Here is a 13,694-nt window from a genome sequence, read left to right as displayed (position 1 = left end):
ATAAACGTTGCTTTATCAGTCTGTGATAGTTGTGCTTGGAAAACTTTACCATGAGTTTTGGATGCAACACTTCTGCTAGAACTATTCTTTCCAGCTGGAAAGATAATTTTCCCACTACTTTCTAACCACATTCAAAAAGTATCAGAGAGTCAGGATTCGATTGGTGTAACCTGTAGGAAATGATATGAGGTCAAAGTATACAAACACATTCTGATAAATTGACCTCTTTATTTGCTTTGATAAATGTATTAGTCTTTTAGGCTAATGTCCCATGGAGCTCCAAAATGCCTTTCCACTGGCAACAAAAGCATGTGGAAAGGCAACTAAATCACTCTGTGGAACATTAGCCTTAAAACTTCCCTATTGGAAGCATCAGGCCACAACTCCTTGATTAGCACATGATCAAAGGGGCTCCTGCAGCTCACCTGAGTGGCTGGGATAGGACTATGGCTGCTGGACCAAAAGAAGGCAGTTACATCTGGTTACATTTCCTACCTCACCTCTCTAGCATATTAGTTTGAGTTAAGCTCTCAACCTTGGTGGTTCTGGCTTTAGCTGCAACATAGATTTGTAGCTTCCCTCTCAAAACACAATGTTGTGGACCTATTTTCATTGTTGTCATTGTTTTTATTCATTGTTGGAATATTTAATGCTTTATTTATTTAAAACCTTTGTGTGGAGTTTTAATGGACCACTCAGATCACAGTGATGTCGATGTTTCTTTAAGAGAAAACGTTAATTGATAACACGTACGGTACATTGAGAAGTGTACATAGGTAGACACTTAACCCCTGACCCTTGAAGGGTGGGTTTTTTATAGGTTTCTTGTAACATATGGAAAAACAACATTTAATTAAAAAGGCATGATCCTTGCTCAAGTAGCCTCACTGTCTGAGAGAAAACCATAACAGTAGGGTTGTTATCCCCCCGGGCAATATTCATGGCTGCCTTATGATAAACAGAGATTCACTATCTCTTGATCAGTTTCAGAACTTATGACAAAACTAATTGAAAATGGTGCTTAAAGGCACAGTAATGTTGTACATTAAATTAATTATTTATGCAATATATGACTACACAAACAAGATTATGGAAAATCCTTTTTATAAGAGGAGTTATAGGTTAGGGAAATTTCCATTTTGGTGGGTCAGGTACTAATAGGCTACTGCCCTCGTTAATGGAGAACCCTGGGAGTTTACTTAGTGCCTGTGGTCATGTAACTGCAGTAGGTGTCATTTTGGAAATAGTTTTTGCAATTTATTAAAGGTTTTCTTAAATGTTTTTATTTCTGAGGCTACAGCTAAGCTTAAATGTGCTTTTAAGAAGCTTGAAGTTCCAAACAGGTAAAAATATATCTGGAAAAAAGCTATCCACCTAGGAGCCTTTATGGGAATGTATAATATTTTTGCTTTTGGCTTCAACACATTGACATTCAAAACTTCCAAACTACTAGTGAAAGTACTTAATGGATCAAGGAATACCTGCATCTCCTTAATCTCTCGTGACGCCCTTAGTCTTTCTCCTCGCTCTACTTCCAAAACTTGGCAGGTCACTTCCCCTTTGAATCGTTCATCAGAGAGCTCAGTTGTTAAATCTGTGATCTGCAGAAATTATAGGTAACATGGTCAATTCTTGTTCAGTGTTTTTTTTAAATTATACATGCAAACAAAAGTATTTTTATAGAATAATTATCAGTGGAAATAGCTATAAAGATTATCATGATATACAGAATTGAGTAGAATTACTAGAGGGTTATCAGAATTCTGCACCATCGGAGACTGTGACAACCAAAGCAGAGGCTAAAGAGAAGGAATACAAGCATCTAAAGGAGCTCTGAAAATGTGTGGACTGGGCCTAGACTGGGCCTTTATCGAAACAAAATCAAAGTCAAGCAAAAAGACCAGATCAACTAACAGAGGGGAGCAGCGCAGCAAGAAAAGCAATATAGTTATCCCATATGTGACTGGAAGATCAGAAAAACTTAGGAGGGTTTTCAACAAACATCACATTCTTGTGTTTTTCCTACCCATCAACACTTAGACAGAAGCTGGTGCATCCAAACGACCAAACACCAAAGCACATAAAAAAGTAATGTGATCTATGCTGTCCAAGGTAGGAATACGTGGATCTATATTCTGGGGAGACAAAACAACTGCTCATTAAAAGAATGGCCCAACATAGGATTGTTACCATGGCTCAGAAGTCTATCTACATCTTAAGGAAAAGGGACATTCGTTTGAGGACAGCAATGTGCATATTTTGAATCAAGAAGACAAATGGTTTGGAAGGTGTGTGAAGGAGGTCATTTATGCAAACTGAAAAAAAACATCCCTGAACAAAGAAGGGGGCTTACAACACTGCTTCTTAGCAACATACAATTCTGCCTTGACATCCTTACCCCAGTGGTTTCACAACAATGCACATTTCCAGTCATGGTTATGTACACTGAACGATAAACACCTGCCTCAATGAGAAGCATGGTACCATTGTGATTGAAGCACACTTTCACACATCTGTGAGTATCATCCAACACCTAACTGAATAAGTTCAATGGAACCATTGCGATTGGGTGTCTGTGACCGCACTACCTTTAAAGGTTTAAATGTCAAGAAAATTCCTATCAATCAGTTGAACTGAAGAACCTGCTTAGAAACAGCTTAGAAAACTCAGAAAGTCCAGTCCAGATTTAATTCTTCTATATTTATATATACTGAAACATATTATATATATATATATATATATATATATATATATATATATATTGGGAATGGTTACAAAAAAAACAAACGAACAATTTGTTTTAAACACTACAACAACTTAGAAAATTAAAGCAAATATCTCACTGGTTGCTATGCTTAGTTGCACTGCCAGTAAATCAATTTGTAAGGAGTTGAGAGTTAGGACTCCTATTCATATTTATATATATTATTCTGTCATATTCTCCTTAAGGGCTGATTGAGACCTTCAGAAGTATATAAAGACAATCTACCCCAAGGAATTGTAGTTTAACTTGAAAAGGAGTGGCAAGAATGCTAAGAAAGCGGGTTTCAATTATTCCTGGTGGTCTTGTGGTAAAACCATTTCCCAGGGATTTTAGCATGCAAATTGGAACCTAGTGGCAGAATGCAGATATGAATATTTTTTATATAAGTTATGAGTTGGATTAAATATATAAATGAATAAAAATAATAAAATATTCTACATTGCGCTACATTCATGTCCATTTGTGAATTAAAAATTCTTCAGCTACAGGGACAATAGAGATATAAAACCCCTGGAGATCTTAATAAAAATGCAATACAATTCTATTTAATGGCTTCAAGTTTAACATGTTTTTTTACAACATTTTTAATCAATCATGAGTCAAATAGTGACCCTGAATAAACAACAAGGAGGAAAAGAGTCATTTAGGCAGCCGATAGGTTTTCATTGGCTCCTAAGGTCAAGGTTTGCCTGACAAGCGAACATAGAATCGAGTTTATTGACAACTCATATATCTTGTCAAATATAAGTTAATGCATTCTGATCCCAAACTGGCAACTTTGGCTTTCAAACAACATTAACAGTCATTTCAAACAAAATCTCATCGATAATATGACAAGTTACCTGAGATAACCCATTCCATCTGAAACTTTCAACCGTTATTTCAACACAAAGAATCAAGATAAAAGCATCAAAGGGATCTTTGTTAGTCTGAAGCCAAGGAAAGGACGACTGAAATACTTCTTTCTGATTTCACTAATGATTTGTGTTTGCAGCATAGATCATATATTCAGCTTTATGCTCTTGAACATTTTGAATCTGTGACATTAAAAGAGGTCACTGCTGGAGATTTGTTTGTAAGTAGTTCAGTTGGTATAGCAAAGCAGATTCTACAAATTCTCCCACAGGGATAAAGTGGTCCTTTTTCTAATACATATACAAGCTAGAAATATAGTCAAAACACAAGCACAATTTGTGGGATTTGTGTTGTACAAAGCAAAATGAAAATAGAATTTACATCAAATGTTTCATGTTCATTTCAAGGAAATAGATGTAATTGGTAGAAAGAAGGTTTCATTGGCATTAGTATAAAGGAGAGCAGGGCATTGCACTATACACTATTCAAGAAAGGATGAAGTGGAAACCATAAAATACTGATATGACTAAACATTATACTACATTAATCTAGATGAACTAGTGAATTCATAGGAATAAAAAAGGGAAGGCTTGTAAACATATGTTTTTAGTGTTACTAGATAATAATTTTTAGCAATTTTGAAAGTCAATTTAAAATCAATATGTTGTTTGTGAATTTCTAAAGCAACATGTGAGAGAAAGAGCGCTAAGGGAGGAGGGCCCACACATGCATTCGTAGTGCAGTGCAAATATGATAATTATTTTACTTTAGTGGTTCATTAATATATGCTGAAGAAGATATATTTGGCTTTCACAGTGCAGGATTGCAAAGTAACATGTCATTCACATATGGTGTTGTTTTTTTAGTACTATTTCTCATAACATAAGTGTGCAGCCAAAAAAAGAACTCTACAGCAAACCAATTTTCCATAAACAATATCTCTGCATGCTGTCTATGATGGTCAATCATTGTTCTCATTTGTGTATGACCAGATAACATCACCTTGAAACACTGAAAAAAGCCATTATAACTCATTTCCAAGTTTTCAGCAAAATGGGGAAAAATGCAATCAGATTGATATGCAGCCATTTGCAGAGAGAAGTGAGCTGGAAAAAGAGAATGGCAGGAAACAAGGCTATGTAACTAGCAGAACAGATGATCGGCTGCAAAAGTTATCAGAAAGCTGTTGGCACACATATTAACAAAGGCTTTACACAGCGATACAGGCCAAGAAAAGTGCTGAATACATGAGCCATGAAGCTACTAAAAGGAAATGCCTTTGTCAAATGATAAAATGCCTATATTGTGCAATATTTCAGCTCAGAATTAGGGACTCTCTGCAGATATAAATTACTGTGCCTCGTTTTCACTGCTTTGCTCCACAATGTCCCCCAAAATTCAGCATTACATATACAAGCACTAGTCCAAAGCATCAAACCACAAAATAATGGCAACTTCTAAGAACAAAATTTACATTTTACACATTGAGGTTCTTGATAAACTATTTGCTTGTATCCCGTATATCCCCAACAAACCAGCAAGACTTACACAGGTATGGAACCTGTAATCAAGAATGTTCAGGACCTGGTGTTTTCCAGATAAGGGGTCTTTGGATCATCATGCCTTAAGTCTACTAAAATATAATGTAAACCTTAAATAAACTGAATAGAATTGTTTTGCCTCCAATAAGGATTAATTATATCTCAACTGGGATCAAGTACAAGGTATTGTTTTATTACTGCAGAGAAAAAGGAAATAATTTTTAAAAATTTGAATTATTTAATTATAATGGAGTCTATGGGGGTTGGCCTTCCTGTTATTCAGAGCTTTCTGGATTATGGGGCTTTCAGATAACTGATACCATACCTGTACTTCTATCCTATTTATTTACAAGATAAAGTATGTAGGAGAGTGTAATAATGGGTTATTTTGCTCTTTACTGTGTTGGGTACCCTGTTGTTTTATGTGACATAAGTTATTGTCAGAGAATATATCTGGAATAAGAAAGAGGAAGGGGGTGGCCATTCTGGCAGTGCTTAGATTGGGTAAAAAGTTTCTTGAGGGAGAGTGTAGGAATGGAGACTCAGGAATCAGGGAGACAAGCAGAAATTTAAACTGGAAATAGGTAATGACTGTTGGGGAGAACATTGTGAGTATTCACTGATTAAAGAGAAATTCTTGTTAAAAATCAGAGTCATCCAAATATTCTTACTCAGTCTTATATTTGGAGTAGAACATAGTACATAGTAACAAAGTATAATCTTATCTAAAAAAATACAGAGACAAAAATGGTTACACAACCATGAAGTCTCCTTAGTGAGCCTTTAATTAGAAATGTAGTAAAAGTTAGAAAGTTTGAGCACCTATAGCAACCAAACCGCAGCTAGCATTTACTGATCACTTGCTTAAAAGCAAATATTTTGGGATACTGTATGGTCAAACATATGGGCTCATTTATCAGTTTGTGAATTTGTAGTGTTTTTTTGTAATTTGAATAAACTCACATTTTACTCACTCAAATGTTTGCTTATTTATTAATATGGAAAACTTGTTTGAATAAAAAAAAAATCAAATACCTCAAATTTTTGACAAAATTCCCAAATTTTGAATTAAAAATTTGGCTTGACTTTGCCTAGGACAACTCCCATTGATTCCAAAGTTTCACATTCGAGTTTTTGGTTTTTTTGCACTTAGTAAATATCAGTCATTCGAGTTTTTGAACCATGACTAAAATTTTGGAAGTTTTAGCACAAAAAAACTTGAATCACGGCAACAATTTAAATGCAAACATTGATAAACCACCCCCTTAGTGTCTTTTATTACATATGAGGGTACAAGTGTCTAGGTCTCTATAAGTAATGAATATATCTTACATTTGCCTATATCTAGTAACCCATAGCCTGCAAACTGATAAAACAAGCTTCATATGTAAAATGACCCATGCCCATGTAACCATTTATAAGAAAACAAAATGAATGTATACCCTATTATTTAAAATCTCCTAAAAATATTTCAGCTATATTCTTGTTCAATGCAAAATAGAAAAAGGTATATATGAAATATAGTTTTAAATGTAATATCTCTAAAACAGCTAAACAGCAGTTGGCACATTCTTTGTTTATAACATGAAAGACTCTGTTTAACAATTCATTCATTAATAACCCAATTATGCTGCAATGTCCCAGGGCTTGCTAAAAAATTATCATAGCTTCTAAGAGCTAAAAACAAAGTCTGTCGCTAATGGAGGGTAGGGAGTTGTACAAAAGGGAGAAGCAGTTCTTTAGTTAAATGCAGAAATTAACAATGTCTTCCTGGCACCTATAAATACCCACAAATTATGCTAATTAGCTGTAAAATATCCTGTAAATTTGTTTTATGGCTCTGCATATAAGTAATGTGTTGGTAGTTTCTGTTTATTCTTTCATGCACACTTTTCAGAACACTTATTTTATTAGAAGAATTATTAAGGGCTACAGTATGCACAGACTTTTGATCCTTGTTACTTGTAGCTGTGGTAATAACAACCCACTGTGGTCTTTTCCCGTTCTAGAATTGGAAAATGCATAGGCGCCAACATGGGTTAATACCATCTCATTGTCTAGCAAAAAATGCGGTTAACAAGTAACCAATAGGGGGTCCCCTGATGCAGTCTTCTGTATGTAGTGGCATCTGAACACCGCCACAAGTAGTAATGATTTAACTGCTACTTGCACTATGTAACCAAAGTCATACTTGATGGATAGTGGAATAACATTCTGATATATACAGTATCTTCAAATTGGTGCTAAATGCTATTTTTTATTGATATATGATATTTACGCATCACTTTATGATTGTTTATCATTCGCATAAGAGTCTGCCGCAATGGAGCTCACAATGTAAGATCCCTATCACACACACACACACAAAATAAAGTAAATTTATACAAAAGATAATAATCCTGCCTGTATGTTTTTGTGCAAGGAAACCAGAGAAGCAAACACAAACACAGGAAAACATACATCCTTTTATATAGTGCCCATGATAGAATTCAATTCAGCACCCCCAGTGTTGTGAGGCCAAAGTGCTTGCTTATTGGTTCCTATAGGTACCTGGAACCTGTGCAATAATGTGTCATTGTGCAGCTTTTTATTATATTTCACCTGCAGACATTTTGTGCTGAAAGATTCTAATAAGTTGTCTATTAGCTGGTATTTAGTTGGTAACTACAATGTTATTATTGTAGTTCAGCACACTGAAACTATAGGCCTATTAGGTTTAAGGCCAGTACAGAACTATCAAGTTAACAAGAGCTCATATGCAGGCATTCTATGGCCTTTGTGTGGAAATGCTGTTTCCTCACTTCAGTAAGCAAGAAGACTATAAACTGAGAATTACATTTTCTTACAAAGTGCCAACATATTTCTCAGTGCTTTACCTAAGGGTTTATAGCAAATGACATAAAGACAAACTTATATACCTGGTAATGAGGGCCCTGCATTCAAGCCTATCAGTCAAGCCTACCACTCATAAGTAAGCCTCAATGAATTTAAAGAGCTTGTCAGCTAAGAACTAAAGACCAAAAAACAGTGAAGATCTCTGGCTTCAAAAATGCTTTTCTGCAGTTACATGCTCTGGGCTGCTGTCCATGGACCTGAGCTTATAGGCCAACTTAAATTATACAGTATATATACAGTACAAAAAGTAAAACTATAATTACATCCTGTAATATTGAATGTTAAATTCAAATTAAATCGCAGCATAGAATTTAGTATTAGAAATGAAGGCAATCCCTAGATTCTCAACAAAGACCAGAGCACACTGACTATATACAGAGCCACTGGCTGCTTAACCTGTGGGATGGTATAGTAAGTACAGTATATAATATATAGCATTTGTAATCATGTTCTTCTTTAAGCTTTCTTCTTTAGGCCTGAAAGCCAAATATTTCCCTGTAAGAAACTGTTGTGATCCCCAATCAGAGGGCTTTTCGTCTTTGTTCTGCAAGCTAATCCATAAACAAATACTCAACTCTATAATTATGAGACAGCTTTTGAGAAAATAATGAATTTCATGTCTATGCTGTAGCATAACCAATACAAGCTACATAATTGCATTGACAGAGTAAAAAAAAAAAAAAAATAGTAATGCCTTTCGGTTTAAACTACATACATCTTTCTGATTCTGTAAAAGACATGTCAAGTACAAATTATTGAGAAGTGTCTCTAAAAAATAATCAATGAACAGAGCTGTTATGGCACCCACAAGTATATATCTCCCCAAAACATCAATGTCTGCATTTTGAGGTATTAGTCCCTGGAGTTCTGCTAGAACTGCTGTGATTGTCATTGACTTTTCTCAGCGACTTTTCTATCCATCTTGTTCCAGCAGCATTTCCTTGGGAAAAATAGCCGAAACAAAATGTGATAAAATATGCAATTTAACATAGACCTTACACATCAGGACGTACAAGATGCCATTTCTCTATTAAATATTTTTTTTAAGCAATCCTGCTTTATTATTTTATTTTATTAAAAAAAAAGGAAAAAGGGGGAGGATAAAGAAAGCTAGAGGGAAATGGAGACGGGAGAGTAACAAAAAAAATCAAGTATATGTTAATCTCAAATGTATAATATATTACATGGCAAAGCTAACAACAAGTTCTTATTAAGCATGACCTTAGAGTTATGATCCAATCATACATAGCGAACAGGACACCTACTGTACATGGGTAAACATAATAGAAGAACGCATTGCGTTAATTCTCGCATAGATATAATACTAATGAATGATTCACAAACACATATGAATAGAGATGTAGCGAACTGTTCGCCGGCGAACTAATTCGCGCGAACATCGGGTGTTCGCAAGTCCGCAAATTCGCGAACTTTTCGTGATGTTCGCAATTTGGGTTCGCCGGCACCGAAAAAATCGCAAAACTTACGATAACGTTACGAATGCTCCGAAAAAGTCGCAAAACTTACGATAACGTTACGACTGCTCCGAAAAAGTCGCAAAACTTACGATAACGTTACGAATGCTCCGAAAAAGTCGCAAAACTTACGATAACGTTACGAATGCTCCGAAAAAGTCGCAAAACTTACGATAACAGTACGACTGCTCCGAAAAAGTCGCAAAACTTACGATAACGTTACGAATGCTCCGAAAAAGTCGCAAAACTTACGATAACGTTACGAATGCTTCGAAAAAGTCGCAAAACTTACGATAACGTTACGAATGCTCCGAAAAAGTCGCAAAACTTACGATAACGTTACGAATGCTCCGAAAAAGTCGCAAAACTTACGATAACTTTATGAAAGCGCTGGAAATTACGAAAAAGTCGCAAAATTACCGATCATTTCGAAAAACAGCGTGTGTCAATTTTTCAGAGAAATTTTTGCTTGATCCCTCTCCTGCATGCCACTGTCCAGGTCGTGGCACCCTTTAAACAACTTTAAAATCAGTTTTCTGGCCAGAAATGGCTTTTCTAGGTTTTAAAGTTCGCCTTCCCATTGAAGTCTATGGGGTTCGCAAAGTTCGCGAATATTCGCAATTTTCGGCGGAAGTTCGCGAACAGGTTCGCGAACTTTTTTTTTGAGGTTCGCTACATCCCTACATATGAAGCATTAAACGCGCTAAATATCACATTAGTCTGTGCGAAAATTAACACCTACTTGGGGCAGGCAGTACTTTCAGAAAATTGCGGTTCGTGAGCTTTTGGCAACACAACATGGACTTTGCAGTGGGATTTTTTCAAGTCTGTGTTGGCCCTAGAGTGATGCATCCTCCAGTTTTCAGGGAAATGGTAATTTTCAGAAAAGTAGTTTTCCGAAAGTAATGGTTACGTGCGTAAAATCATGCGCTAATTTAGCAAGTGGCGAAATATATCACGCGCAGCAGGAAATAACTCACGCGGCGGGAATTAACGCAAGAAAACCGATCATCCCGAGATAAATAATGCAAAGAACATTGCGTCTTAATTATGACGCCTGTCCTTTTAGTGAATCGTGCGTTGTCGCAAAAAATAAGAAGCATAGCACTCGTTTTAACGCACTTTAGTGAATCAACCCCATAGTCTATTTCCTTTCACATCAGTAGTCCTCTGTAAATACTGAAAAATGCTCAACGACTAGTGATGAGCGAAACTGTCATGAAAATTCACTGCAAAAAAGTTGTCGCGTGTCAAAATAGGCGTGTCATGTAAAAATGGGCTTGACTGCGTAAAAATGTAAGCGTCAAAATGGGCACGGTTGCATCAAAACGGGTGCAAGTGTGTCAAAACAAGCATTCGCGACAAAAAAAGATGCCCGTGACAAAGAAGTTGCAGTGACAAATGCGCTTCGTGGATTTTTCACCGTTCTGCCAATTTTACAGTAAACCATAACGGGACAGATTCTCTTATCATTATCAATGAACGATTATTTTTACCAATGTAAAATATTTCTTTTATGGATTTAAAATCTATTGAATTCATGTCGAGAATATGACTATGTTAATATCAATCCCCCAAAAAATTTTGATGATTTAGGTGGGTTTTAGTGATCACTGCCTAAAATAGGATGCACTTTGACATCTGTCTCCCTTGATAAATGTCATTTTGTAAAGAAGAAACAGAAAATGGCAAAAGAGTTGCCGGGGATACTTCTGAATACCCTAGTTCAGTCTTTAATAAATCTGCCCTGTCCATCCTCTAGGACTAAAAAAATATGACCAGTAGTAGCTTATATTACAGGCAATCAAATATATTTAAAGATCAAAAAGACTTTGAAAAAATATCCTGTCTATACTGGCAGCTACAAGCTACTTACAAGGACAAGTGATATAGTCCATGTACATTTATCCATTTTATCTGTGTTTCTCAGGCTTCAAAGCTGTCTGTCAAATGAATTCTGTTGATATTTATTATTCTGAATCATTCCTTTAGTGTATAACATCATCAAACTCTTTTTAAGTCTGAAAGATCTTCCATCCTTGTGCCTCATTAATCCACAAATAAGTGAATATATGATTGGAGAGCCTGCCCTTTTGCAAATAACTTTGAAGCATGTAAGCCCTACTCTAAATTGTATAAATCATTAATAATGTTTACCAAAACATACTTTAGATAGGGAACGAAAAATTATGAAAGATTTACGTTTTAATTAAAAACAGAGTTTGTTTTAGTACAATTCGCTAATGCTAATAGGGTATTTAAGAAATATTAGAATTGATATTTTATATTCCTTGAAAAATGTTAGTAGGTTTTCTCCTTCACTGGGGAAAAGGCATTTTCTATTCACATCTTTGAACTGAAGCTTAGAAAGTCAGAGCTGGAATAAATTATCATAAAATTAATGTCTGGCCAAATTTTACAGATATTGAGAGCTGTATATCTTTTTTCTGTAATTTGCTAAAATATAATGCATATACTGAAATTCCATGGGCTTTACAATTGTCTAACCCATAGAATGTAATTATGACTTTGTTTTCTTTTCCACATAATACACACAAAACTGTTTAGATAGCAAAACTTATATTGCTTTGCTCTTCATAAACCACCTTTTCTCTATTAGCCTAAGGGTTTAGGCACTTGTTTGGCTGGAAAGACCTTCAGTATCTATCGGCACCTTTAGGCAACAATTATTCTTAAACTGTGGTAATGTTATTAACACACACTAATTGCACTCAGAGTGCTCTTGTCTTGATTGAAAAACTGCCGTTTAGTCTGCAGTATGCATTTACCCACACTGATCCATGCCTTTACCTAACCAAAGAAAGGGTAAAATGCAACTTCCTACAGTCTCTTATAAAAATTTCAGGTATACATTTCAGGTATATCCACTTAACATACAAACAGACATAGCCACAGCTATTACCACAGAGTGTAACATTCAGCATGGATATAGGTGGTAATTAAATAATCATTAATAATAACGTTTTTAGTTCTCTTGCCTTGTAGGTGATCATATTATACTAAATTTAGCTTAGCTGTAGTGATGAGTAAAAACGCCTCAAAGAAATGCTCATTAACTTCAATGCTTTCCTGAACTTTACTGCAGTTTTGCAAATTATCGGCAAAGCAAAATGTAAAAAATGTGTGATTTTTCTCATTTCAAATGCAGTGAAGTCAGGGGGAGTTCTTTCTCACCCCAAACACAAAATCAGTGGAAGTGGAAAAATTTGTCGAGGATCAAAAATGTTGCGCTCTCGGCAAAATGGTTGCGGTCCCATCAAAATAGGTGCTCTTGCAGCAAAAAACATAGGTGGGCAACAAAAAAGTTGCACGACAAAGCATTACGTGGATCTTTTGCCATTTTCGCTAATTTTCCTGTCATTTCACAAATTTTGGGGGTGAAACGAAACGGGACAGATTCGCAACATTCAGCATTGATATAGGTGGTAATTAAATAATCATTAATAATAACTTATTTAGTTCTCTTGCCTTGCAGTTAACCAATGCCTTCCCTGAACTTTTCTGCAGTTTTGCAAATTATCGGCAAAGCAAAATGTAAAACTTTTGTGAAACTCATTCAAATCAGTGTTTTTTCTCATTTCAAATGCATTGAAGTCAATTGGAGTTTTTTCTCACCCCAAATGCATTATAAATCAGTGGAAGTTTTTCTCATGTCAAATGTCAATGGGCAAATTTTTCATTTTTTTCTAAATGTTTTTTCTCCCTTTAAATTCATTGAAGTCAATGATTATTTTTTTGCAGCTTTTTCTTGTGTTTTTTTGAGGTTTTTCTAAAAAAAAAAATGCCAATAGGAAACTTTTGCTGTGAATCTATGCCGGGTGAAAAAAATGTGCTCATCCCTACTAAGCTGTTATGTTGATTTACCTGCTGCTTTATTAAATCAATATTTATGTGGAGGGCAGCTTCAAAGTACCTCAAGGTTCGCACGTGTCTAAAAATACAATACCATGAAACATGGATTAACCATGAATGTTTTAAAGGAAAACTATACCTCCAGAATGAATACTTAACCAACAGCTAGTTTATATTATGTTAAGTAACCTATTAAAGAAACTCGCCAAACTGGAATATATATATATGTCTACATACGGGAAGAGTTGTATTACCTGTATTTATATATATATATATATATGAAATATGAAT

The 13,694-nt window shown here is 35.3% G+C and overlaps 1 protein-coding gene across 2 annotated transcripts in view; it reads right to left on the bottom strand.

Annotated features, from left to right (window-relative positions):
* Positions 1–13,694, bottom strand: part of myo18b (myosin 18b) — a 281,470-nt gene that overhangs the window by 129,239 nt on the left and 138,537 nt on the right. For both annotated transcript variants that reach the window (XM_018090002.2, XM_018090005.2), the window contains exon 27: positions 1,482–1,601. In XM_018090002.2, the coding sequence (XP_017945491.2) occupies positions 1,482–1,601 (120 nt within the window). The remainder of the gene's footprint in view (positions 1–1,481; positions 1,602–13,694) is intronic.

The sequence above is a fragment of the Xenopus tropicalis genome, chromosome 1, assembly GCF_000004195.4.
Source record: "Xenopus tropicalis strain Nigerian chromosome 1, UCB_Xtro_10.0, whole genome shotgun sequence".
Lineage (NCBI taxonomy): Eukaryota > Metazoa > Chordata > Amphibia > Anura > Pipidae > Xenopus > Xenopus tropicalis.
Note: the sequence above shows the minus strand (reverse complement) of the source record. Positions and strands in the feature narration are given on the sequence as shown.